This window comes from Nestor notabilis, unplaced genomic scaffold (assembly GCF_000696875.1).
Source record: "Nestor notabilis isolate BGI_N333 unplaced genomic scaffold, ASM69687v1 scaffold8362, whole genome shotgun sequence".
Lineage (NCBI taxonomy): Eukaryota > Metazoa > Chordata > Aves > Psittaciformes > Psittacidae > Nestor > Nestor notabilis.
Window position 1 is genome coordinate 22148 of NW_009916924.1, and position 27696 is coordinate 49843.

Sequence of the window (27696 nt, forward strand, 5' to 3'; positions counted from 1 at the left end):
CTCTCAGTTGTCACTGTGGGGACTAACACTACTCAGCAAGCCAAACACTAACACATCTTTGGGACAGGGAGTGAGTTATTGTGTCAAGGTGAAATGCCAGGGGAAATACACTGTTCTTTTTAGTCAAATTAACTTGGAAATATGTACATGAACACATTGTGCTTCCTATTGCATGCTGATATAATCATAGGGGGAAGTAAACCAAAGTTGTCACTGTGGGGACTAACACTACTCAGCAAGCCAAACACTAACACATCTTTGGGACAGGGAGTGAGTTATTGTGTCAAGGTGAAATGCCAGGGGAAATACACTGTTCTTTTTAGTCAAATTAACTTGGAAATATGTACATGAACACATTGTGCTTCCTATTGCATGCTGATATAATCATAGGGGGAAGTAAACCAACTGAATTATCATTCCCCCTCTCCCTTATGCTGATTTTCTTTGCAGCCCTTCCCTTCTGAGCTCTAGTGCGAGAAGATCGTAACAGGAGTAGAAGGGGAAGCAAAGAACCTGCAATTTGATTGTATACTAGCAAAGACCTCTGTAAAACCAGTAAGTGTTATAACTTCCTCTGCACTGCCTCCAAGTACCAACAAGCAATACTATGCTGACAACCTTTACAAGTTCCTGCAAATGCCTTGTTTTCGGAGATCTCGCAGTAGGGATCTTAAAAGACAGACCAAGTTTCTGCCTCTGCACGTTCTGACTAGATCGCATCACTTCTGGGCATGCCTAAACAGCAGCTCACTGCAGTCTGTGCTGTGGGGAAAAGGTGTCCACACTGCCAGTGGAACACAGGAATGATTTGGCACTTCCAGCCTCCCTGGTGAAACAGCTTTCCTGTTACCCATCAGCATTTGTGTGCGTTGTGAAGAGGATCTAAACACCAGCTTACTTTTCCTTTAAGTACCCCATCTGGACCAATAACTTTGTCAAAGATGTGCTTTGCAACATGCGAGTCCACAGCAGAAAGAGGGTCGTCTAACAGGTAAATGTCAGAGTTGCTGTACACTGCACGAGCCAGGCTCACTCGCTGCCTCTGGCCACCTGAGAGGTTGATGCCCTGGAGGGAGAGAACAAAACACATCACACAACAGCAGCTATGACTGTTCATGGCTCTCACCCAGTCAAACACTCCCATTCTAAATTGAAACATAAGACGCTGAAGAGAATAACCCACTCAGAGCCAGAGACGGGAACAGAACGCCTCTAAATCTGTTTGTTCACTGCCAAACTTCCACTCACCCAGCAATCTGGAGATAGAATAAGCCTTTTGCTTAATAAGCTCCTAAAGGGAACGGTTAAAACACAGAACTATAAAAACGAAGACCATCAACCAGGATGTAAAATGCAAACATTCAAAGCAGGGCTGCAGCACCTGGAACATCTTCCACATCTCTCACCTTACATACAAATCCACATATCCACCCAATTTCCTGGAATCTACCTCAAATTTAGTGGCCTATGAAAAGGAAGTAATCTCTGTTGGTATCACAGATGTAAAAGTTTCTCATTAAAATGAGGTGTTAAGGGATGATCATATCACTTTTTCACTTGAAGCATGCCATGTGTTGCCTCCCTTTTTATCCCTATAGGAAAAGGAAAGGCTTTACGTATTCTGGACAGATGCACCTTTACAATTGGACAACAAATGGTTGATGCTCTGATCTTCCAGGACTAGATGTGCAATTATGCATCACAGCATGAACACACACTTAAAGTCAGGAACAAGTTTAAGTCCAACTGCCTTGCACAAAACTGCTCTGCATGTTTCAGTGTTAATTGTAGCAGGGATGCCACTGTAAGGATCAAACGAAATCACGTGCTGACTTGATGGTCTCGTAAGCTAGAACAGGAATCACCAAGCAGGTCTGACTTAAAATTACCTTTTAAAGTAAGTTACCTTCTCTCCTATCTCAGTCTGGTCTCCTCCTGGCAGCACTTCCAGGTCAGTTTTTAAAGCACAGGCCTCCAGGATATTTTGGTACTTTTGTTCATTAGGAGCTTGGCCAAACAAAATGTTATCTTTCAGCGTGGCATTCTGGATCCAGGCTTGTTGAGGCACATAAGCAACAGAACCCTACAACAAGGAGGAAGAAAGGAAACCTTTGGCTTGTAACGAGCAGCAATTCATGCTTACAACTCTGACTAAGATCTGCAGCACACACGTATAGCTCCTGCTTGATATACATTCACATCATACATATATGTATACTAATTGTAAATATATAGTTGATAGAATCAGGGAAGTTATTCCACACAAAACAAAGCCCAAATAAACACACAGACAAGCTGCCACAGGAGCAAAGAGAATTCCGTCTCCAGCCTGATATGCATTATAAGCAATGGCAGGCACAAGCAGCACATTTCCATACCATCACTAAATGGCATCATAAACAACACCAACCTTGACAGCCACTTCTCCTTCCAGCTTTTCCATTTCACCCAAGAGAGCAGACACCAGAGAAGACTTCCCACAGCCAACATGGCCAACAACAGCAACCAAAGCACCACTGGGGACCAACAGATTTATACTGTGGAGGAAACAGGCTGGAAATTAATTAAACATTAGTTTACTAAAGACATTACGGGTCTTTAAACCAGGGCTGAAATACACAGTGACAATCAGCCTGACTGGATACAGCAAGCATAACTTGGTCACTGGTCTTCTCCTTTTCTTGTGGACAATCAACTGTAACCAGAACTGTAGGGATAAAGAAACCCAGCATTAATCTATCCTGTTGGTTGCTAAGGATTGACAGCAAGCCCCTTTGCTGTGTCACATCAGTCCATCAGCAAGTCAGACAGGGTTAATAAGCATTTTGATAGCAGACATCTTCCAGAAGTCTTTTGGGTTTTGATTTTAAAACCAAGACCAATTGTAGGAAAGTAGTGGGTGAATGCATCCCACCTAAAAATGTTCAAATCACTTTAATACCCTATTTCCAGTGCTAGTAAACAGGGTCCACAACAACACAAAAAACCAAAACTTTCCCCATTAAAATCCTTTATTACTTTCCCCACTATGTTCTTAAAGGTCCTGCTTTAGGTCCTGGTTTTGAAGGTGAACTGATACAGAAATGCCTGATGGACACAGTCTCTTTGCCATCAAAGTGCCTATCACTACCGAGATCAAGCCAAACTTGTGTTTGTGATGCAGAACTAGGGCTCTAATTCTTATGCAGATTCTTACCACGCAGTCAGTTGATGTTTTGAACACTGAAAGAGGGTTTCTGTTCATTTGCTTGTTTGTTTTAAAGAAAAATATGAAGCAGAAAGGCTCAAAATCACTACAATTTTTAATTCTTTCATAGTCTTTTCCCCTAGCTGAGTTTTCCCTTACTGCCACTTCAGGAAGTCACCAGGTAACTTTTAGGCCCAGATGGCTGACAATTTAAGCTGAAGACACATAGTTTTTTCTGATATAAACCCCAGAACACTGAAGTAAACGTGGCTGCAGATCTGGTTGCCTGAACAAAACTGGCTTCTTTGAACTTAAGCATCTTGCTTGCAGGTTATCCATGTATATATAACCCGTTGACAGAATACACCCAGCACAGCAGCACGAGCTCCTTGGATTGCGAATTCTAACAATGCTTATCAGGTTTCTGTGATTTTAATCTGACAACAAAACATAAGGAAGTACATGCTTCCAGGCATTTTATTTGGTTTTATTCATTCAAATGAGCAATATGTGCACCCCTTAGTTTGGAAATGGCCCATCTACGGCCACATGGATGAGTCTGCCACAATATGCCTAGAAGGACAGACCACTGTTGGTACACCCAAGTCCAAACCCACACATCTCAACTGTCCCCGTAATTCACTAGATGAGTTTGAGTTGTCCAACACTTCAGTTAAAAAAAAAAGTCTATTTAAGAAATTTATTTAAGAATTTATTAAGCCTTTCTGTCCTTTAACAGGTAACTATTTTATGCTATCGCTGTGGAGTTAAAGCCTTACAGTTCTCTAAAGCCTAAACAGCATAAGGCATAAGGATTAGCTCAGTGTTTCAGAGGCAAAAGAGAGGCACATATGTGATGTGTGGAAACAACCTTCTCCAGAAGCAAGCTGCAGATATTACTAGGCATCTTTCAAACAGACCTCCCACGAGCTAGAAACGAGGAAGCAGGTAGATGTTGTATTGCAATTGCATAAAGGTATCTTACTCTTTCAGAGATGGCTTAAGCTCCTTTCCCCAGCTGAAGGATGCATTTGTTACACTGATGGCATTGCCTGTATGACAAAAACACAACAATAGAGAAGGCAGGAAATGTATTACATGGAACAGGATGGCTGAGGGACCAGCAGACAGAAGAATCTTTATTTCTGGGTATTTCATGTACGCTGCAGTTCCCTTTTCTACTGGCATGGGAAGCACAGTCTCATGACTGTGGGTCACAAGACAGGCTTCTTCAGAGTGAAAATAAAGGATTGCAGTTTAAACTATAGACTGGGAGCTTACAGACCTATGGAGCTGAAAATCTGTCCTTTTCACCCTGCCCTGGTGATGCTGGTCCCAACATTTGCTGCTCAGAATCCCTGTCCAACTGTTAGCACAACTTTACTTACAAAACCCCTTTCAAGTTGGTAGGAGACCACTGCATGCTGTTGGCTTTATTGTATCCGATTAAATTTCCCTCTGAGCAGCTTTTTTCTTGTCACACTAACAAGTTACAGATCTGCAGGCTTTCGTTACCTCCTGGTGGGGTGGTGTAGCACAGTAGCTGCATGACAGCCACACAACCATCCCTCCTCCTTCTCTGTCGGTGGCATAACACACAAGAGAAGTTTCAAACCACAGTATCAGCAAAGTGTACTACATGAGTAAGCATCTTTTTGAGATCACCTCGTTTGCTCGTTTGTTTTGGGATACCGTTTCCAACAGAAGAAATCAAAGCTGTTCACAATGTTCCTGAGCAGTGTGAAAGGGTTTGAACAGGTCTTGCTGTCCCTAGTCAGTGGATGCACTTCACTATTCAGTGCTGTTAGCATCCAATACACTGCAGATACAAACTCAGGCCCAATAACTTGGCTCAAAGCTCAAAAACAGCCAGCAAATTCTGCAATTTCCACATAGCCTGAACAAAACACACATACTTTTCAAAGCAGCCATTTCTTTTCATTAAAACCGAGATTACTATTGTTTTCTTTTTGCCTTTTTTGAGAACTCAGCCAGTTCAAAGCAAATACAATATGGGGGTTTTTTTGTTAGCATAGTTTAGAGAAATACTGATGTCTTTACCTGGTGCAATCAGTTTTGTTTCCACAGAATTTGGATCAAGTTCATCATGACTTAGGAACTGTTGAATTCTCTTTAGGGAAACGCTTGTCTGAGAAAAGAGAGTGAGGTTATTTTATCATTCTTTTCATGGGGACTTAATGCTCTTACTACTGAAAAAGAAAGCATGCAGAATGGCTTAAGCTTTCACCCATGGGCTTCCTCAGCAGTGACTCATTCTTTCCCTGCAATCAGTCTGATGGTGAAATTCAAGCTTTTAAACTGTGAAATATCTCAGCCCAAGCTGAGTTCATCTGAGCAGAGCAAAATTCACACAGGCAAGCTTCCTCAGGAGTCAGGCTTTCCAATACAGGGCAGCAGCAGAGAAAGGGTATTAGAAAGAAAACCAGCTAACAAGCAGATGCAAGGGATCTCTGCATGCCAGAAACCAAGGACATTCGAGGTTCTTTTTGTTCAAGTTGTTCAAAACAACTTCTGCAGCAGACGCTCCTTACCTGCGCAATGTTGCTAATGACTTGTGGAAGCATACTGAGGGGAAACTTTAAGATATTAAATAAGGAAAGGGAGACAAAAGCCTTTTCTGCATCCAGGATATTCTTCTCATCCACCGAGACATAGACAGCAAATGTTGTCAATGCTACCTGAAAGCCAGAAAATGAGTTTACTGTGAGATGTGTAATATTTTGACATTTTCAAAAGCAGTCAAGCCTGATAGGCATCTCTGCAATAAAAGTATCTGCAACAAAATCAGGCAAATTCTCCCTTTCTGACCTTTTCAACATGCTTGAAGAATGACAAGTCACATGAACAATTCGATACAAAAAAGGGCACACAATAAAACAGCTTTCAGATTACTAATGGCTACATTCAGTTGAAGTCGGAAAAGGTGAACTACACAACTCGGGTAAATACAAATGAGAAGCTGTTATCTGGCTCTGGTTTGGCTGCATTTCCAACCTCACCCAACCCAATTTTCCCATTGTTAACTGCAGGCTAAGCAAACAAAACTTACTGATCAGTAGGAAAGGGAGGAAAATCCAGGTTTTTTGCTGGTTCATTGTAGAACAGGGACCATCCACTGAGGAGGGACCATCCTGTGCAGTAAACTAATGGTGACCAGGAACGGGGATTTGTATTTTAGGAAGCTCATTTAAGGAAACATGAAAGAGGCAGGATCTTGAAGCCATTAAGAATATTTCTGCAGGGTTGGGCCTTCAACCTTGAAAACTAGGAATATTTTTGGCAAAGCACTTATCTGAATGCTTTTGTTCACCAAAACCCTTTCTGGAAAAGGGATCACAGTGCAATGAAATAGAAAATAGAGGGAAAGAATTGAGGAAAAAGCATTTCAGAATTAGCAATGTATCATTTAGGCTTGTTGGGTTTTGGTTGTAGAATAATTTAGCAACTCCCCCTACCACTAAAACACGCAGAGCACTGTAACACGAAAGGTAGAAGTGAGAGCTAAAGACAGATGTTGTCCTCATTGACTCAATTAATTTCTTTTTGCTATTTTGGCTATTCACAGACAGGTTTGAGCTTTCAAATTCTGGTTTCAATTTGTTTTGGGAAGTATTTTGAAATGGTTGGAAATCCTCCAGAGACAGCTATTCCCAGCTTCCACTGGCAGGCTTTATCAAGAAATACCTTAATACCGATTAACAAACAGGCTCTAGAGATCAGGGAACTCTGCTGCAAAGCATGTGAATATGTATTTTTTTTATGAGTATTTACATTTTATTCCTATGTACTTTTAGCAAGCAGAAAGCCTCACACTTATCCTTCAAAGATGTAGTTGTCCATGCAAATTCCATTTACCAGGAATGGTGCGCTGATCCATGCAAAGGTGGACAAAGAATTGAGGTAGGCAGATTTCTTGAGAACTCGCAGCTCATTCTTTCGTATCTCCAACACCTTTTCTGAGAACGATGGCTCCCAAGCATAGAGCTTCAGCACTTTTATGCCACCCAGAATCTCATTCATTAACTTAATGCGGGAGTCTTTGTATCGCATTTGTTCCACCTACGTTATCAGTAAACACAGGAGAGAGAGTCACAGGAATGACTAGAAGAGAGTTTTCCACAAGTCTCACAGCTGCGATGGTCCTTGGGCTATTTCTAAAGAGGATGCACAAGATAACTGAAGGCAGACAGACCGTTCTCAGTATTAACGTGCAAGTCTATACCTCCAAAGAAATCAGAAACCAGAGTACAAAAGCTTTCCCCTCATCTTCACTGTTACGCTTTCAAAACCACCTTAAAGAAAGATTCAGGCACAAAAATACTACCCTGCTTCTTCCTTTGATTTCTTCAGGCTCTTTTTTCCCCGATATGCATAGTTGTATTTCTTGGGGCATCCCTTGACAATTGTGGTCACTCCTAGTTTATTTATCTTCCCTATACATTAGAATACAGTACTTCATTCAGTTATTTAAACAAAATTAAAAAGTCCCTGCTTGGCTGTATAGACAGAATGAAAAACTGCATTCACACACACACACACCAAGTTAAGCAGCTCTGAGCATCTTATAATGGGCAAGGGAGAAAACGAATGTTAATACTAACATGACAGTATTGAACAGATGTAATGGGAAGTAGGGATGTCTCTTTAAGGCATGTAATAATACCACTCTGTTACTAAGGCTGTGCTTAAATGTCATAATTCATATTTGTTTTCCAACTCTTACCTTTTTTACATCAACAGAAGAAGATTTAACAAATCTTCCAAAGAGTCACTGATAGGTTGCATAGCACAAGCCACTTACTAGTGTTTTCTAGCACAAAGCCAGAGGGCACTATTATATTGGATTTTTCAGCCTTCCTTGACTAGAGACTACAAAGAAAGGAATAAAGGATCCTTTTACCTTAAGACACTGATTTAAATTTAGCCCAGATCAGTAGCAGTGAAAAATCAACACTGGCTATTAGCATAAAATCCAAGCTGCCAGGTTTCAGTTCCCATCTCTGAAAACAGTCATTCACAGCTTAAAGAACAGCATTTATTTCCCTTTTCTCTAGACACTCTTAGAAGGAGCTACCAGGCAAAGGGATATGGAAACAAAGAAATTTGCTAATCCCAGAAGCTGCTCCAGCAGTATGAAGAGCCACTGACTCAATGCCACACCTTTCCCTTAAACAGCATTCAATTCACTATGGAAAACCTACCTGAGAAGATACAGTTATTAAATACATTACTAAGATCTTACTCATAAGTAAACTGGTGCAAATGGCAGCTCATTAATGGCCAAGACAACCACTAATGCCTTAATTTCTCATAGCACAGCTGCCAATTCAGGTAACATCACTTTCTCTGCTGGTACCTTACCTGGAATGCTCTGGTTTTGATTGCTATTGCAGAGTTAAATGGGATAAGTAAAACCATCACAGCAACTCCTGCCAGCACAGAAGGTCCTAAAGTCTTGATTGAAAGAAAAAAGGTAAGTTATTGTTGTACAAGAGTGCTGCTGTTCCCTATGGCAAACATGAAAACAACAGCAGGTTATAGAAACAGAAATCAGTGTTTTACATAGACAAGTTGAACTCCTCCCAGTGAAGTGTTCTGATTCCACAGAACTATGAAGAGGAGATAGAAAAATATGACAGCACCCACCTTGAATTATTATGCTCGTATTGGTAACAGCAGTGCTCTGTGATTTACCTGCTAAGTGGTTCCCAGTGGGAGGGCAAAGTAAGTTTGAACTAATGCAAATATAGGCCTATTGATCATATGTTTCTATGATTCTGTTGAGCAAATGTAGAAAGGGAACAAATAAGCCACACAGAAGGAGTTTTTCCATTAACTTCTCTCTGACCTCAGGAACTGCAATTAGTGAATTAACCCAGCACCCTCAGTGCGAGTAAAAGCAAACAAACTGCTAGTTCATCCCACCAGCAGAGCAGTAACTCATAAAGCTGCTGCAGCTTAATGGCTTTCTAATCTAAATCAATATGGTTAAGTTGGTGCTACTGTGAAACAGATTAATTGCACAGAAACATTTTTAAGGCTGAAAGGCAGCACTCAAACTGAACCTGGAATAAACCAACTTCACTGTTGCAAAGGAAAAATGATGGTTATTCCAGGGGATATTTGTTTCATGGTGACTTGCACAAAACTTCTTTATATGGTGCGATATAACCTTTATACATGGCTTATATTTCATATGTGCAGTGGTTTTTTTTGTTTGGTTTGCTTTTTAAATCATTTCCTTCAAGCTCTCACTTGTATCAGCTACTGTGAACACTGATGAGCCCAAGACTGATCCTATCAAAGCATGGTAGGGACACAAGAGACATAACAGCTTTGAATGCTTTATCTTGCTCACCAGATGAACATCATTAAGAGGTGAACTGAGGGTTTACATCAGTACAAGCTATTTTACTACTGGGCAGAGAAGTAAGTTTCTAAAGAAAACCCCAAAAAACAAAACCAGAAGTAAAGGGTCAAATTAACAGCAACAACAACAAAAAGCTTGCACGTAATTTAGACAAATCCTGACAAAAATGTCACAATGTCTGTACCTGCCAGAGGAAATACAAAGCCAGAAATATCTGGAGTGGTGCAGACCACAGCATGTTCAGGAAAGTCACCAGGTCCATGAAACGCTGGGCATCCACTGACATCAAGTTGACAATTTCTCCAACAGTAGATGAGCGCTTTGCTGAGTTTGTGATGACTAAGGACTGAGAAATAAGACAGATTCAGTAGTTTCACAATCTTGATGCATATGGAGAAACACAGAGGAGAAACCCTCAATTATTGTCACAAGACACTCCCCAGAATGTGCTTCTCCAGCAAGAACAAAACAATTCACACCTACATCAATTCAAAATCTCCAATGAACAAGACTTCATGACATGGTTCGCTTGTGAGCACCCCTGTCTCAAGCAGTATGTAGCATTCTGAAGAAAACCTAGTTGTACCTAATCACCTCGTAGCACAGACTAACTTCTCCTGGATCCCTTTTCTGTATACTTAAAGTGAATCAGCAGTTGCCTGTGACATGGCTGGTGACCAACCAACATTAAGTTGCTGATCACTAGAAAATTCCATAAAGTGTGATAGAGGAACTCCTAAAAACTCACCAAAACCCCAATCTTTTCTATTCCAGGAGGCTATTCTTCAATATGCCTGCTCTTTCCTGAGCATGTGAGAACTGAGACCACTTGCTTGGCTATACACTGGTGCTCCAGCCCATGAAATGCTTCCAGGCTTACCTTTCGGTAGATCACTCCTGTGATCCCAGTTCTCAGCCGCATCCCAGTAACAAAGCAGTACTGGAAATGCTGGTGAAGTATGAGTGTCTGCAGCACAGCACAGATAAACATCAAAGCAGCAATCAAAAATCCCCACCAGGCTGGGGCATCTTTGTTCTTAATGAAGCCAATTAATGCACTGTTTTTCAGGAGATTGGGGAAGGAAAAGGAAAAAGAAACAAAAATAAAACACATGCAGCAAGTTTCATGGGACATAACACAGCTTCTCTCAACTGTGGCATCGTGCCACATCCTCCCTCTAACCACAGAAAATAAACAGCTCTCCAGGATGCGGGCTGAGTTACGAGCTCGGTCAAACAACATTCCAAGGATCCAACAGTAAAACCTTAGGCTTTGCCAGTGAGTAAGTCCATTTGGAAGCGAGGCTGAAGAAAATGAAATACTTTAGGGTTTCCCCTGAGAGCCAGCGTTTAAACACATGCCTCACTGTCTGAGCTCGGTTAGGCAGCCCCCCAGGGCAAGAGGTGAATGATAGGGCACAGCAGGACTGTGTAGTAAAGCAGGCGAAACCAGCTTCTTACCCAAATCCTTTTCAAGCAGCCCAAGTGCTTCTGCCTGGGGTGTTTTCCCACCAAAAAAAAGAAAAAGCTAGATTAAAAGACATCCTCCTGGATGGATGCATAAAGAGTTCTTCACTCCTCCTTTCTTGGTACCATTAAACTGGCTATGGCATCTTATATTAATAAGCCATTTCTCACTACACACAGCTGCTCCCCCTGCAAGACCTGCACACTGTCATATAGCAAAGCAGCAGAACAACATGTGTTAATGTCCAGTGTTCCTAAAAATCACACTGGTGATTTCAGCCTACTGACCAGAGTTTTGGATTGTTAAAATACAGGAGGAACAGAGATTTGACCCCATGGTTCAAATAACCAGCAGGGGGAAAATACACCCGGAAGCTACAAATCAGGCTCCAAAGCCTTGCATTAGAAGCATGAAGTTTCTACATCTTTCTTCTTCCAGTCCACAGAGATCTTCCTTCTGCACTGCACCAGTTGTTCATGCTGTAAGTGGACAGCTTCAGGAAAACCTCTTCCTCATAGTCCCAGCACGGGATTCAGCAGTCTTTTTAGAAACATGAAACTGTCTGACTTGCAATATGCCAGACGGCCATGGCTGCTTCATTTTCTCTTACCACTAGCAGTGCATTTTCCAAGGCTGCAGGGATTTAGACTTGAGAAGAAATTCCCCATCATATGCCTTGAGATACCACTGACAACATATCCAGGAATTGAGAAATTCCCAGAATAGATTATGCTTAATGTATTCTCAGAAGGAAGTCAGCTGCCCCCTCTTCACAAGGGACTTCAGAAGAAGACAGACTGTAAGCTATTAAATGTCACCATACTGGATTGGACCCTCTTTTTAGCATATTTCTGGGCATGTCACAAACTACCCACAGAACAACATGATCTCAGAACACAGCTCCACACCAGTGTTATTTTAAGAGACACTCGTATAGGAGCAGAGAACTCTCTTCCCCCCTTCCCCACATCTACCTGTGGCCTCCATCCAAACTCCATTCCTCTCTCATGCATTAACAGGACTATGTGCTTTTCCATTGATTTGGAACTAAAAAAGCAATTGTTGGAGAGAAATGCTGGTATTTCCACTGTTCTTTTCTTCTTAGTTAATGATTATCTGGTGCAGTTCTCAGTTTTCTTCTTAGTTAATGATTATCTGGTGCATTTCTCACTTTAAGGACAATATTACAGAGAAAAAAATGCAGGGATCATGCAAATTCCATTATGGATCAGGCTGAGCAACTGGTCTCCCCTGGAGATGGGAGGTATAGATATTCCTCATACAAGGAGCATCTGAGGACGTACCACTATGTCAAGATAGCTGTCTGTCTTTCCTTTTTAAATAGAACCACAAGTTACTTTCACATGGAAATTTACTGCAACTGTGCCTCACACATTCCCATTGCTGTGCACAAGTGAGAACACATGAACTCATCTAAATGGTGCAAAATCCTTCCCAGGTTACAGCAGCCAGGCCAAAGCACCACATACTTGAGCTCCACACTTCAACTGTATCTCAAGTCATGCTACAGCTGCAGCCACCACCCAACACATGTGAGTATCAGATGTACAGAGACTCCTGGATCCAGCAAGCAGTGCTTTCCTTTGATTTCACAAGTAATCCTTTTGAGATGGGGAGAAATTGCTTTGGATTGCTGCACAGAGCAACAGGTAATTTGTCATTCAGAGCTGCCTGTTGGTGATGGGTGATTTACAAATCACTGCTTCAGTGAAGCTTGCCCAATTACAGCTCAGTCCACAATAAAGAACTGTTTTCGGGCAGTTCAGTGGGAAGGTGAGGGAGCATACACATGCAGCACTGTGAGGGGAAGCTAGCTATGCATTTCAAAACCAAATATTCCGTGCCAAAGCTAAGCCTCCACGGGGATTGCACATAGGAACTACTCACACAGTAAACCAACCTTAACAGCTGAGGGTTGACAAAAGAAAGCAGGTCTTGTATCAGCTTGAAAAAGGAACCGATTAAGAAATATGTCCCAAAGGTCCTCAACAAAGCTTTGAGAAAGGAAGGCTTTCTTTTGTGCTTTTTGCTTCTGATCAGAACTTCTGCTTCCTCTGGACCATCACCAACATGATTCAGCACATTGTTGGATTTCTTCATATATGTCACATCTTCCTTCCTAGAAAGAATGGAACTAGCAATTAGAGACAACTGACAATGTCATTGCCCTACATGTACCGCACTGCAGTAACATCTGGAATCTGCTCCTTTCTTTGCTCTGCTACTGATCAACAGCAAGACTTTCAACAAGATCTAGATATGCTCAGAGATAGGCCACTCTTGTGTAATGAGCATTCTTTTTCTACAGTATTTACTAAGTATACTCCCTAGGCCAGAAAATCGATCACATTAGGATGAGAACATAGCCCAAAGGAATAGGAGATGAAGGCTTGAATCCCTTTAGCAGAGGACAGATTTGACCTTGAATCTCCAATTTCTTGTAAAGGAATTCTCTAACAGTTGCTATTTACATACCTCAAAAGGCACCCTCACCTAGTCCTTCTGAGACAGCATTCATTACTCAATTAGTAGTTGTACTAACCCTTTGGCCTTATCTGATGACACAGCTACTAGTCTGAATCCCTCTAGAGAGACAGGCACTGAATTACACGCCAAGCTGAGAGAGGAGGCAGACACAGCCCTCTCTAAATACAGAACTTTGCATGCCTGGAAACTGGTAATATTACAAACCATAGCACCTCCAAAGCTGAGCCATCTCCAAGATATGGGCCACAGTTGCCCAAGGTTCTTCCAGGACAGAAACTTTGGGTTTAGGTGCCTAAATTTTACTCAGATGACAAATTTAGCATTTAAACGCTGTTTGGCTGTGTCCCTTTCTTACTTTGTGCCTCTCTTTCTCCATCTGCAAAATAAGCCAACAACAGTGACCTCTTCTGCAAAGCTCTTTGATGAAAAATGGACCCAACTGTCCACGATGCCCTCTAGGGCTCCAGGTAGGTTTTCTAGAAGCACCTCTGAGGTTTAGGTGCCTGACTTCTGTTGCCCATCACGGGTATGCTCCAGGAAATTATTTCCTCCATGAATTGCACTCAAAGAGCAGCTTTTCCACCAGCAAATACCAAACTTCTCTTGTTTCTTGGGGGCTATGGGACCTAAAAAACATTTTCCTGAATGTCAGCCAGGAAGGTTAAGTCCAGGTGGAGCAGGGAGAAGGAGAAAAGTCTGTGGCACATAAGCCTTATAAGAAGGGACAGATGGAAGAGACAGCAGAGGAACAGTGAAGACTTACAAGAAGGCACTTGAAGAATAACTTGTAAGTACTACCAAGTGAAGTTGGACTTATGATCCTTTATAAAGAGTGCACAGATTTTTTGTGGCTGGTTGGATGCAGAGTCAAATCATTCCAACAGCCTGTAAGCATTCAAAATGATCACTGTGGCTAACAGTCCACAGATAGGAACTTGTTCGTATCCCTTCAAAACAAAGGCATTTGCAAATCCCAATTTCTTTGCAATAAAGTTTAAGGGCAGGGGGAGAACCTAAACCAGACATTTATTTCCCCCACACCCGCAGCCAGGAACAGTGTTGTCTTTGTCCTTCCAGATCAAACCTGGAGAGTTTATGAGCAAAGCCTTATTTTTCTAGCAACCAAGCTGTTAAACTCATTGATGGATTTGGAGAAACAAGACTACTTGCCCTTAGCTCTGTGCTATTAAAAAGGTTTACTGCAGTGAGCTAACAGCAACACAATAGTTCTCTTGCAGTGAAAAATCCCAAAGGGAGAAAATGCACTTCTAGTGTTTACTACTGGTAGTTAGGTGAGGTCAGGTTTTCAGCAGCGTGTGGGACTGCTCACACCCAGCTTTTTATCAAAGCAAAAAGCATGCGCCTGGTTTCCATTACTTGTAGCAGGGCAGATAATAGTAATTATTTCATGGGAAAACACACAGCCTTCTCAATGGTGATGACACGGCTCTGCATCTTCAATTTGTCTTCATAATCATAGTCTTTAAAATCTGAAGCTAACTAAAAATGAGGCAAAATGGGTTCCAGATCTCTCTTCTCCACCTAGCATGGCTCTTTCTCAGAAGCAACTGCATTTATCAGTAAAATGAGTGAGTAGCAACTTCAGCCATACAAAGAGAGCAAAAGCAAAGGGAAAAACACTCTTTGCATGCTTTATAACAACAACTTACATCCACACTGAGCTCTCCTGTAACTCATTAGTGGCAAATGAATTATTAGCAATTATTAAACAGTAATTCACAAGACAGCTGTGAGGCAAAAAAAGGTTTATAGGTTTAGGAACAATAGAAGCGTGCTAATCATTACCATACAATAACTTTAAAGCTTTTCCTATCCCAGAGTTGCAACTGATTAAGTATTTTAAAATAAATTACTACTATGTACACTGCAAATACTTTCCATGACACTTGCAATATGTGTACAGCTTGACCCAGTGTTTTTAGCGTCATAAAAACTTGCTCAGAGCAGCTTTAATGAGTTAAAAAAAGTATTTCCAACGGCTGCCAAGCAACTATCACTAATGTTATTTGACATGAAGTAATTGAGAATACCTACTTGTAATTGAAGGATAAGCAGAGGCAGGAAGCTTTTACTGTTATGTGAAACCCAGCAATATGGAGTACAGTGATATGCTTTGTTTTTGCTCTTTTCCCCACCTTAGAATCATTAATATAGTCGCCACACAATTTTACCTGAGCTAAACACAAGCCAGAATCTATGGTTTAATTCATTGCCAACTGGCCCCAGTTCGTATGAATCATTTCCAAAATGCAATGAATCCTATGACAAAACTCCAGGCACGGTTTCTGGTTTCCTAGCAAAAGTCTTCCTGGACCCTTGGCACTTCTGCACAAGGGCTGTGCTCTTACTATATTAAAAGCCTGAGGGGAGTGAGATTTATGTCCGTGCAAAAAGAGCAGGACCCAGACAATGCACGTTATTCCACGTCATAAAAATAGAGACGTTAAGAAAACAATAAAAACCTGAAGTAAAACCCCAACACAACACACACACTGAGCACTGGTGGCCAAGCTGCTGGTGTTAGTGCTGGAAACCTTTCAGATCTGAGCTACAAAGTGGAACTCTCCAAATCACATTTAGCCTTGCCGAGAACCTTACAACTCTCTCCTAATATTATCACATAATAGGGTCTTTCCAATCTGGCAAGGACACGCACAGAAGAGAACAGAGGAAAGCCTCCACACGGAGAAAAGAGCTCCACAATGAAAGGAAATGGAAGTGCAAGCCTCCTCCTTATTGTCATTTTTCGTTTGAAACACTCTATCACATCTATTTGTTTGGAAATGTTTTGGACACTAACCAATGGGAGGAGGAAATACAGTTGCACAATAGATAATTTCTGAAGATTAAATTAGGACAGAACATGCAATAAAAAGGATATCCTCTCCAGCGTGGATGTAACTACATGCAAGTTCTGACCCTCCTCATTTCCATCAGAGACTATGAGAATTTTGCTGCTAAATTTCTAGGCAACCAGAGTAGGGCCTCAGCTCAAAGAGGGATATCTCCTGTCCTCCTGCCTTTCACATGTGTCAAGTTTCCTGTCTTTACTGCCAAGAAGTGAAGAGTTGCTCACTGTTAAGAGCCTTAAGGCTAAAAATAGGCCAAAAAACTCACAATGGGGATGAGGAGGAATCTCTTTTGGTTTATGGTGCCTAGAAGTTGTGCTCTAACATGCCCAGGAGGGATGTAATTATGCAGTTAGACATCTACCAGCTCAGTGATAAAAGTTGCTCATCTTCTGCAATCCAACCAACTCAATCCCTTCTGCTTATGCATCTTCAGCCCTTCTCCACATGGGAAATGGCACTACCTGCACATGCAGATTTTAAGCACCTCGCTAAAAAGTGTGTCAGTGGTACACAAGCCCCAGGGAGCTCCTGATTTCCTCTGCCGTGGCATATTAAAATAAGCAAATTTGACTGTTAACTTGAAGGAAGAACAGACGGGTTGAAGAGGCAGGTGCCATTTTTAGTTGCCTTATTTTCGGAGATGAGCAGCTTATTTAATGTTGAGATGACTCAGATCAATCTGTTTGCACACTTGGTCATACACTTACTCTTTGCACTTTGCTTTTTCTTTGTCCCACTCTTTAGTTAGTTGCTGAACAATAACTTTTGAAGTATCATCTTCATTCAGCGACCACAAATCTTTATCTTCAAGGGGCCTTTTGTACCCAAGAATTGCCATGCTGCACATATGGAGAAAAACAATCCAATTCAGTTTAGCCAATAGAACTTAAAGCATTGCTAATAACTCTGGGACTATTAAGCTAACAAAAGCAATAAAATACTTCTCCACAGAACGGGTGATAATTACACCCTTTGTTCATCTTATACACTCATCTCTCTTTGTTCCTTATATTGAAGTTTGCAATTAAGGAAAGGACACTGCCTAGATTTGCTTACATGTATTTGATTGAAAACATCACTTCAGGAAAAAGAATAGGCCAATAAAAACCAACCACCACAAGCATTTAAATGAAACTGTGAAGCTTCAGAAGTGAACATAAATTAAGTCTATCTGGAATAACTATCAGAGGTGAACAAAATGCAAAAGAGGAGCTCATGTAAGTTAAAGGAAAAATCAGATTTCTCTGAAAACTACAGTTCCTCAACTGTGACAGGAATTTTGACAAGGGATACAAACATGTAATTGCCAAGAATCTCACTGAAAGTTCAAAACTCTGAAGTTTAGAAAGATCTCACTCTCACTAAAAAAACTCCTGTTGCCAGGACAATAAAGTTACACAGATGGAAGAATGAAGATCTCAACACCCTCAACCACTATGGAAAAACTGTGTCTTAACATGACCTTTGGCAGCTGTTCTGCTTTATCATGGAGTAGTAGTAAGGCCTCTCTCAAATTTGCATCTTTAATACACATGCCTTTTGACAGCGGTATCAGCTGGTGGGAATCATTTGTATACAGAACCCTTTTACTTTCCCTCTTGCACCGAAAATGTCCTTATGAAAGAACATTCATCCATGAACCTCAACCAAAATGGTGAAAGGTTGGGTGAAAGGTTGCCATAGTTAATCTTGTGGAACAGCCTTACATCTTGGTTTAGGTTATACTCTAGCACGCAGGAAGCCCAACCAGGCTGTATACCCCATTAGTCATGCCACAGTTGTTGCCACTATTTCTTGGAGAAGAAGTTTGAGCAGTATGAGCACTCCAAAAGCTGTTTCTGAAAAGGCAACTGCTAGAAGTGCTGACACCACTGTGGATGAAAGAGCATCCAACTCCAACTCCTGCCAGAGGAAAAATCTCTGTGGTGCTAACTCTGTATAACATACATCACAAGTAGAGTTTGGGATTGTCAGCTGTCCAACAGCTTGAAAAGAGAAGCTCACCTTGTAAACCACCAAAATGTCAATCTTGAGAGGAAGCCTGAAGTTAGCTCTGGGCATGGATTCTATAATAAAGTTACAGGGAAAAAAACCCAAAAACCAAAATAAATAAAGCAAGACTTTTACCACTACTTTAATAAGATGACAGTCTACTTTGATCAGATTACATGGTATTATCACATGTATGTACCTATGTCCTAACGAGACATCAAATTGATTTCTTTCATTTCCCATGTCATGCAGAACTGTCTTCTTTAAGAATTGCTTCATATACTGCCTTTAAATCACACTTGAAGTGAAATGTCATTCTACAGTTTCTGAAATGTTCATTTTAAGAAATGAACTCAGCTTCTCTCTCAGCTTGGTTCAAACATAAATCCAACCATACAGAGCATTTTATGAATTGGAGAAGAAATTGAACGTGTGACACTACTAGTATCTTCTGTTATTAATGCTTTTCCATATCTATTCTCAACACATACAGAACTCATTTATTAAGACGACCCTTAGAGACTTTAGCTAACTCTAAACGAATGTTAAGCAAGCAGACAAAAACAACTCTTGAAATAATTCACACTGCACTCCAATGCTCATAAATGTAATCTAAAGTGCTGTGAAGTAGCAAGTAAGAGAGATGCTTTCACTAAATAGCTTTAGTCACTAATGATAGCACATACAATGGGAAAAGGCTTCAAACCCCAATATTACTCTCCATACCCCGTCTTCTGTAAGGGGGTCACTAACTATTGCAATCTCAGTGACAACCCAAAGCTGTTTTCGATGACAAGTGTTCTCAGTGGAACTCTCCAGACATGATCTAGTCTGTAAAACGCAAAGAAAGCAGAGTAAAAATACTTACAGGATCTGTATTAACAGGGGAAAAAAATGGAGGCTTTTCTTTAAAACATGAAAGGATCAACTCCATGATTATCAAAGCAAAGTAGATGTAAAATGTTGTAAACCTGAACCTTTCATTTACATGGCCCTAGAGGGGAAAAGAAACACAGTAAATGATTGCTTCTATTGCACTTCCCACCCCCCCAACACACACACACACACTCCCTCTCTTTCTGTGACACTTTGTCACAGCTTCTTTTGGCAATTCATTTCTCCCTCTACAGTTGAACGTTGCAAAGTCGTTGCTAGCAAGAATTATCTTACAAAAATATGCACGTACTGTGTAAAGTGCCTAAGAACATGCTTATCTCCAAGCTTTTCATTAAATTATGTCAAGTTCAAAGCGCTTATACATCTTCACTACATGCAGACACCCTCTGGGATCAGGGCTGCATGACATCCTTTTAAATTACCTCCAGGGGCTCTAGCAAGATCACGTCTTACGCACAGGAATTGTCAACCCAGATCAGAGAACATCCATTTACTTTAGTATCTTGTCACCGACAAGCACTGTTAAATACTTTCAGAAGAAGCTGCAAAAACCCACTGTATTGCATAGTAACAGTTCTAACTGCTCTAGGGATATTTCCTTTCCTACTCATGTAAGTCTGCAGTTCACTTAAAACTTCTTGCTACAAGGTTATGTCTCTTACACAGCTCTTTCATACCCTAACGTCGCTGTGAATGCTCTCATTGTTCACTTAAAAGGTTTAAGTGCAAGAGAAGAGTATTTGGTCCTTGCAGTTGCAAGAACAGGAGAAACATTACGTATTCTAAGAACATACTGTTCTAAGGCTCTGCATCCATAATTTCACCCTGATTAAGGATTCAAACATTGTTAGTCCAATATTTATACTTATTCACCACTACAACAGCTTTAAAATTGACTTTAAGTGGTATTTGAAAGGGTCTCACCAGGATTGCAGCTATTTTCTGAAGAAGCTCTGCACAGACTGTCATTTAAGGTTTAATTCAGCCTCGGCTAGAAGGTTTACAACAGCCTGGTATAGCAAAATCCTTGTTAAAAGGATGATGCTCCTAATTGTTACCAAAAAGTGAGTATAAAAAACCCCAGAAATCACCCAACAGAATCAACACTGATTTCACTGAGGAGAAGCAATCACCTGAATGTCTTTCAAATACTTTTTTCACTCCCAGCCTTTGATGATCTAATCAGTGAAGCAATCTGCTTTGCCCTACTTAGAGAAATTTGGTCCTGTGAAAAACATAACAGCTTTCTTACTGTGGGAGAACCTGCTATGTTTTCAAACAGGAATCATAACAGCCCAGGTTTCTTTCCTTTCCCTCCAACTTTCTGTTCTCTATTTACAGCCACAGTTGGAGTCAAAATGCTGTCCTCAGCACATCAGGAACTGACAACAGAAAGCCTATGGAGCTGTATAATGTGGCCGAGTTGCCTAAGCAAAAAGGGAACATTACATATTAAAACGTGTCATCTCCAATTACTGCCCATCCCTTCTTAAGTATGGCAGAGAAAGGGGGATACAAAAGGGAAAGGGAAAAAAGGGAAAGAAAAAAGAGCCTGTTCTAACATACATACAGTGTTGCTACAGCCCTCACATGTCTATCAGGTTTCCAGTATAGCCTTGGGCTAAGAAAAATCTGCTTTTTGACATTGCATGAGAAATCCCAGCTCCCTTCAAGTTCCGTAAGTCTGAGTCAAGGCAACGGAACCAAACATCTCTTTCTCTCTTACAAAAGCTGGGCTCTGATCTGACTCCAAACTGGGTGAATCATTCCCTTCTCAAAGATGTTGATGCTACATTTCCTGTTCTCCAAGTGCTAACAAGGATGGCGTGTTACCTGTGCTGCTGTAGTCATGATCTTAGACCGGAAAGGCCCCACGGCACAGAGCACAGACAAAAACCAGAAGATAATGAGCACTCCAGAGGACTGAACTCCTCTCAGCCTTTCATATTGAATAAGCAACGTTGCTAACAGCTGCGAAAGTAAACACAGGAACACATGAACACAACCCCGTCCCACTGCTCCCCCTATTCACACACTCCCTGTTGGCAGCTATTTCACTCATCAACAGTGGGACCTCTATGAAATAAGGCCCCATAATAACTTCACAGAATTCAATGGCAAAACCTCCTCTAAGGAAAGCAGCGAATAACTTCACAAAATAATTTGGTTTTACTCTTTTCAAAGCCTCATCTCCAGAATTCAGTTTTTAAGCCAGACTTTGTACCTCAGGGCAGGCACAATTAACTACAAATGCTGTAAACAAATGTAAGAGCTGTCATTTCTCCAGTGCAGATGGACAATCCCAACTTGTACAGAAAATAAGATTTAAAAATCTAACTGAGGGAATTAAAAACTTAATGGGCAAATTTTACTGCTTGGTTTTTCATGCACCAAAGCCTGTTTGTCATCGTAGGCAAAGCCAGTTTGATTTCTGTGCAATGGAGAAGCAACAACCAGATAAGAGAGACAGTCTTGCAAAGCCCAATACAACACTGAACAACGCACAAGCCATGCTCTGTCCTATCTCCCCATTTAGGCAAAGTCGTATCCAAATTCTCTCCACACCTGGATCACAAGCCTGGAGATGAGATGCAAGACGGGAGGTAGAACAATGTCTCCATTATAAAGATTTTAATTTACACAGCTGAATCTACATGAGAGACATCTCTGTAACTGCAGCCTTTCTGGTAAGCAAAATTTGCTTCAGTAATACAAGTACTAACAATCCAGTTTAAAAAGTACAGGATAAGGCAACGAACACAAAGGAACCCTTTTCCTCCTTCCTCTGTCTAAGAAAGAGTTATTCTTATTGGACACAATAAACAGAAACAGCTACAAACCACAGTGATGCCAACGATCAATGGGGTTACAAAATAGACTGGTGGAGGCGTTCTGTTTTGCAGGAGCTCGTGGAAGGAGTAGAAGAGATCTGCCCAGCTCACACACCACAGCAGGACTCCGAACAGCTGAAAGCAGTCAAACACACACAGCATTTGGTAAACTCCTCTCCAGGGGCAGTCAGAGAGTGAGCAAAACCACGATGATTCACAGATGCCCAGCAAATCAAAGCTGTGTAAACACAACAGCACTGCTGCGCTGATCTGCTACTGTAAGGCTAATGGAACTATCCCACTGCACTCAAACCAAGGAGCTCAACTGCCTTCCAAGGGATATGCAAACACAACCAGGAGAAAGACTAATGTATTTACCTGAGTTTTGTTCCATACTATTCGGTTGTGACTGGAAACACAGGCAGCATCCAGATTAAAGGCAGACATGCCCTGAAGCAGAAGCCTGGAATTTTTCTCCAGAAAACCCCCCAAATCTCTCATGGCCTATGGAAAATGACTTGCTTGCTTTCCTTAGATCTAGCCATTTATAAACCAGAGGTGATGTTGACACCAGCGACCTCTAAGCACAAAATGCAGATGAAATCATATATCTATTGGGTGGGTAGAGGAACTGAAATTGTATTGAAAAAAATAACTTCTTGTACTTACTTTCACGTGATGAAATTCTCACCACACCTAAATTAAGGTCTTTGTTTTGCAGTTTTCAGTGATTTAAAGCTTAAGTAATGGTGAAGCAGCATAGTTTTAGCTCAACAAAGGGGTGAACACTCCTCTGCAGAGCAATCAACCCCTCTACTCAGAAAGGTGGTTCGCAGGATGGATTCCTTTGCAGTTCAGCTCTTCTTTGGTATCCTTCCTCAGAAATCTGTATCTACACTGTTGTTTCCCAAAAAACAGTTCTTTGGTTCCCCCATAAATAAGAGGAAATTTTGTTTAAACTCTATTTCAGCACTTGCCTGGGTACTGAACACTAATTGCACATTACTTGCGGAGCACTGCAAGGAGATCTTACCGTCTTGAACCTGCTCAACACGGAAAGCACGATGTAGCCTCTTTTGTTGTGCTTTAGGTAGAGAAGATAAAAGGGTAACGCACTCCACAGATAAATGCTGGGGATCCATGCTAGGATGGTATTCTGGAAACACGGTGTCAGGTCTGGATTATCAGTGTGTACCGAAAGATTGGAATCCTGGAAAAAAAGACAGGAGAAGTTTATTAACAGAGAGGCAGAAGCGCTGCCAACTGGAACAGCTGCTTGAAGAAGTTGTATCCAGGTTCCGCTGGACTTAGCACACAGCCACAGAATAGAATAGTTAGAAGAGTATAGTAAAAGTTTTCCCCAAAAATACCTATCCCATCCACTTGTGGTTATTCTGCTTTAGTAAAAGGGCTAAGTACAGTTACAAAGAGTGGGCAAAATCTAAAAGACTTCTGCCCTCATGTATCTGAGTTGGACGTACATTTTGTAGCAGACAAACCCATTTAGTTTTTCTGGCTTTACTAAGGGTTAGTTCCAGGTGCTGATAACATGATGTTTCTCAGGCATTCCCAGCCTGGAGTGCATCTGCTAAACAAAGCTCTTGAGGGAAAATCCTCAACCTGAGAACTCATCCAGCAAGAATGTCCAGTACTAGAGAAAGCGATCAGATTGAGATCAACCATATACTGCTCTGGGAAAACCCCCTCCATTTAGGTCTAAAACACTGTCCTTATTCATATGCATCCAAACAGAATTACTTCCCTATTCTAGACAAAAGTAAAAGGAATGTATTGTACTTGCAGGTAGGAGTATGGGTTTTCTTGCAATCATTGCAAGCAATGCTTTCCATATGTGACCCTGGACACCACAATTCACATATGCAACTTGTACCTAAGGATTTGAATGCACCACATGCAAACACACAGCTACACAAGTTCAAATTAAAATAGACATTTCAGCACAGTTAAGGGAAACTTGGTTTTAATCAAACCTACTGGAAATTCACAACTTGCATTTCACCATCTGATGTGTCATCTTAAATGTGGTAGATAAATACTTACTTGCAGGAAATGTAAAATTACTCTGTTATACTATCATTAACACATAGCTGATAAAACTAAGATATGTCTGGCTCAGATATGCCTTATCTCTGCACTAGAATCATTTACTTGTACCTAATTATTTTGGGGTATGAGCTCTCAGTAGAAGTATGTTTCAGTTAAGCTCAGCCGCCTCTTATAAATGAATGACTAACTAGTCTGAATATGGATTCTTCTACAGTATACCCAGTCCTGCTTCTGTTTGCCAGTACAAAAGAGGCCAGATGCTGAAAGCAATGGTTGATTTTAGGAGAACTGAAGAGCCACAATCTGCTGACAATCTTTCAGCTTTGGTGATGATCTGACAGAAGGGATGTGCATCACTGCATCACTCCACATACACACAGCATTGCTCGTAAGTGTAATGAAACTACAAAGCTTTGGCAGGCTGCGGGATGGGCTGGTTGAACTGTGACAAGTTTGCCACTCAGTACTTCAGCTTTGGCACAAAGGAAGCCTCTGGCAGTGGTGAAGGTTGGCACAAACCCATGAGCTGTGCACCTCAACTGTGCCCTTCAACACAGTTAGTGCCTGGCAGTGGTGAAGGCTGGCACAAACCCATGAGCTGTGCATCTCCACTGTGCCCTTCAACACAGTTAGTGCCTCTCCAGTGAGGTGGCTCATTTAGAGGCACACAAGCACCCAGCTGGAACTAGGGGAATAAAAACATGCCCATTTACCTAAACAGGTTTGTCCAGACCTAGGGGAAACTTCAGCCACAAATCAACAGCACAGGGGCAATTACACAGCAATTCAAACACAAGATCAAAACCAAACCAAACTCCAACCTCACATTGAAATATTCCTGTGTTTTCCTCCAGCAAGCAGGTCTCTGGCACCAGTAGAGAAGATAATGGTTAAAGAGCACCCGGGTTTGGCTCATCATCAGATCATTTCAGCATCTCTAACGCGATAAGTTCCCCTAGCAGCTCCCCTGCCAGGGGCAGGAGATGCCCTCCAGAAGCTTGGAGCTAAGAGCTCTTTAGTTCCAAAGCAGGAGCTTATCTACCATCCTTTATTCAACAAAATACTAATTTCCTCTTTAAATTACGTGTGGTTTAGCAATGTCTTGAGGATGTTTGCAATTGTGCTCCTTTTGCTTGCTGGAAAAAAATTGGAAAAGGAAAGCTGAGGAAGAATAGCAACAATTGGGCACAGAATAAAACAAAGATTCTGTTTAAGGAAAAAGTTATTGGGGGGAAGGGGGAATGTACTTTTAATTTAAACCTTTCCTATAAGAGCAAAATGCCCAGAAATGGCTTTCTGTCTGACAGCAACCTAGAAACTGTCCCAGATGTCCATTAACTTCAGACTGAGCACAAGCTGACTATTGTATCCAAGACACAGACTGTGTAGCTGCCAAGCCATTTGAAGGTTTTCATTAACTTTTATTTAAACAAGGCAAAAGACTTGCATTTCTGAACATATAAATAGAGCTGGCCAGAAACCAAAAATCCTGTCCTAAGAAAACACGTAAGATTTTGAGATTCAGTTGAATTATCCCTGAGAATAAAAGTGGAACCTTTCCAAAATTATGTGGCAGTACAAGAAGCAGCACCCACCCAATGAACAACAGGGACCTATTACTTCTATGGCACATGGTAAACAGGGACGTGGGGTGAAGAAGAAACCCATGCCCAAGGTGACAGACCTGACTGCTGGCTATGTTCATGATGTTTTCCAAGGTCCAATTCCATCCTGGACCAGATAAACAAGCTTTCCTGGAACAGATCTGCTTCTGTGAAAAGTTCCCTTTTCAAAGAACTGGTGTTTTCACAGAGCAGACTCTTCCCATCCTTGAATACAAGAAGAGGGGTCCCTCTTAGAAAACACAATGCCCAAAATATTTAAGCAGTGTAATTCCACACAAATTACTTGCTCTTCCTAAGACTGGACTGGACCACAGTGGTCTGTCTAATGCTGTGTGTCCTGGTTTCGGCTGGGATAGAGTTAACGTTCTTACTACTAGCTGGTACGTTGCTGTGTTTGGATTTAGTATGAGAACAATGCTGATAACACACTGATGGTTTAGTTGTTGCTCAGTAGTGCTTGCTCCAAGTCAAGGACTTCTCAGTCTGACATGCTCTGCCACTGAGGAGGGGCACAAGGAACTGGGAGGAAGCAGAACCAGGACACCTGACCCACACTAGCCAAAGGGATATTCCATACCACAGCACGTCATGCCCAGGATAGAAGCTGGGGGGAGTTGGCTGGTATCGATGAATTGCTGTGCAGGGATGGGATGGGCATTGGTCAGCGCCTGGTGAGCAATTGTGTTGTGCATCACTTGTGCTTATTGGGGTTTATTTTCCCCTCTCTTTTTATTGTCTCCTTTTCATTACAATTATTACGTTATTATTATTATTACTACTACTATATTTTATTTCAACTAAACTCTTCTTACCTCAACCCATGGGGTTTAGCTTTTTCCTATTCTCCTTCCATCCCAGTGGGAAGGGTGGATGTGAGCGAGCGGCTTCGTGGTACTTAGTTGCCAACTGAGGTTAAACCATGGCATTATGCCATGTACCATGTAGCAGGGACTCTGCTATGAATTAGTGTTATTACTTTCAAATCTGTGAATCTGAAAGTTTCATTTCTTACCAAGCTGGATGTGTTTTCACAGAGCCCGCAGTTCCACTTTATGGCTTTCTAAATCTCCACACTGACAGCATATATTCCAACATCCACTCCAACCTTAAACAATGCATTTTGAGTCAGAACATGACACAAAGTCTCAATACAATCTATCCTGACCAAGCCAACATTGTTAAATATTGCTAAATATCCTTCAATTCAGCAGTGAAGTTATGGAACTCCACCCTTGAGAAGAAACACAAGAAGCAATGGCTGAAGGGACACATCAGCTCTTTGACTCCTATCTTGAAGGCTTCTGCTTTAATCTGGCTTTGCCTTTCCAGATTCTGAACCCTGTCTTGGCAAGCAGAGCAGTTTAAATGCTTCTTGTGTACCATTCTGATTGAGGATGAAAACACCCACCTTGGGCTGTCTGGGCTTGAGGGTTTGCTTTGGACTTACTACTGAGAGACGTCTCTACAGGCAGCTCAGTGACCCAGAGCTAGGGTGACGCATCAACAGGCATCTCACAAGGGGAAATGCTCAGCAGCACACGTTGGGAAACACCACTTTCTCCAAGAAACACATCTCAGGGAAATTTTAACAGCCAGCTCGTCCATCACAGCTAACATCAGTGTCAGCTCGCTTCCCCACTAGCAAGTGTTATGGGCTGTAACCTGGGACCTCTTCCTAATCCAGATTCTCTGTGTGCTCTGTGGCTCCTCCAGACTGCCAAGAGCTCTGTCTTGGCAGCATTCCCTTGGATGCAGTAACATTGATCAGTTTGGAGGCTCTGCTGGTGAGATACGGCATTGCAGACACACCAGCCCACTGTACCGAACTCCCTGGGCACACAACTTACTTAATCTTGT

At 41.6% G+C, this 27696-nt stretch overlaps 1 protein-coding gene across 1 annotated transcript in view; it reads right to left on the minus strand.

Moving 5' to 3' along the window:
* Positions 1-23351, minus strand: part of ABCC3 (ATP-binding cassette, sub-family C (CFTR/MRP), member 3) — a 35222-nt gene extending 11871 nt beyond the window's left edge. The window contains exons 1-17 of the mRNA XM_010024829.1: positions 23181-23351; positions 22157-22282; positions 21150-21287; positions 19288-19413; positions 18432-18493; positions 17135-17266; positions 12968-13186; positions 10459-10636; positions 9763-9924; positions 8570-8662; positions 7064-7267; positions 5740-5886; positions 5249-5336; positions 4173-4239; positions 2411-2537; positions 1907-2083; positions 899-1066 (exon numbers count right to left, since the gene is read on the minus strand). Coding sequence (XP_010023131.1) covers positions 899-1066; positions 1907-2083; positions 2411-2537; positions 4173-4239; positions 5249-5336; positions 5740-5886; positions 7064-7267; positions 8570-8662; positions 9763-9924; positions 10459-10636; positions 12968-13186; positions 17135-17266; positions 18432-18493; positions 19288-19413; positions 21150-21167 — 1968 coding nt within the window. The 5' untranslated portion in view covers positions 21168-21287; positions 22157-22282; positions 23181-23351. The remainder of the gene's footprint in view (positions 1-898; positions 1067-1906; positions 2084-2410; positions 2538-4172; positions 4240-5248; positions 5337-5739; positions 5887-7063; positions 7268-8569; positions 8663-9762; positions 9925-10458; positions 10637-12967; positions 13187-17134; positions 17267-18431; positions 18494-19287; positions 19414-21149; positions 21288-22156; positions 22283-23180) is intronic.
* Positions 23352-27696: the final 4345 nt, after the last annotated feature.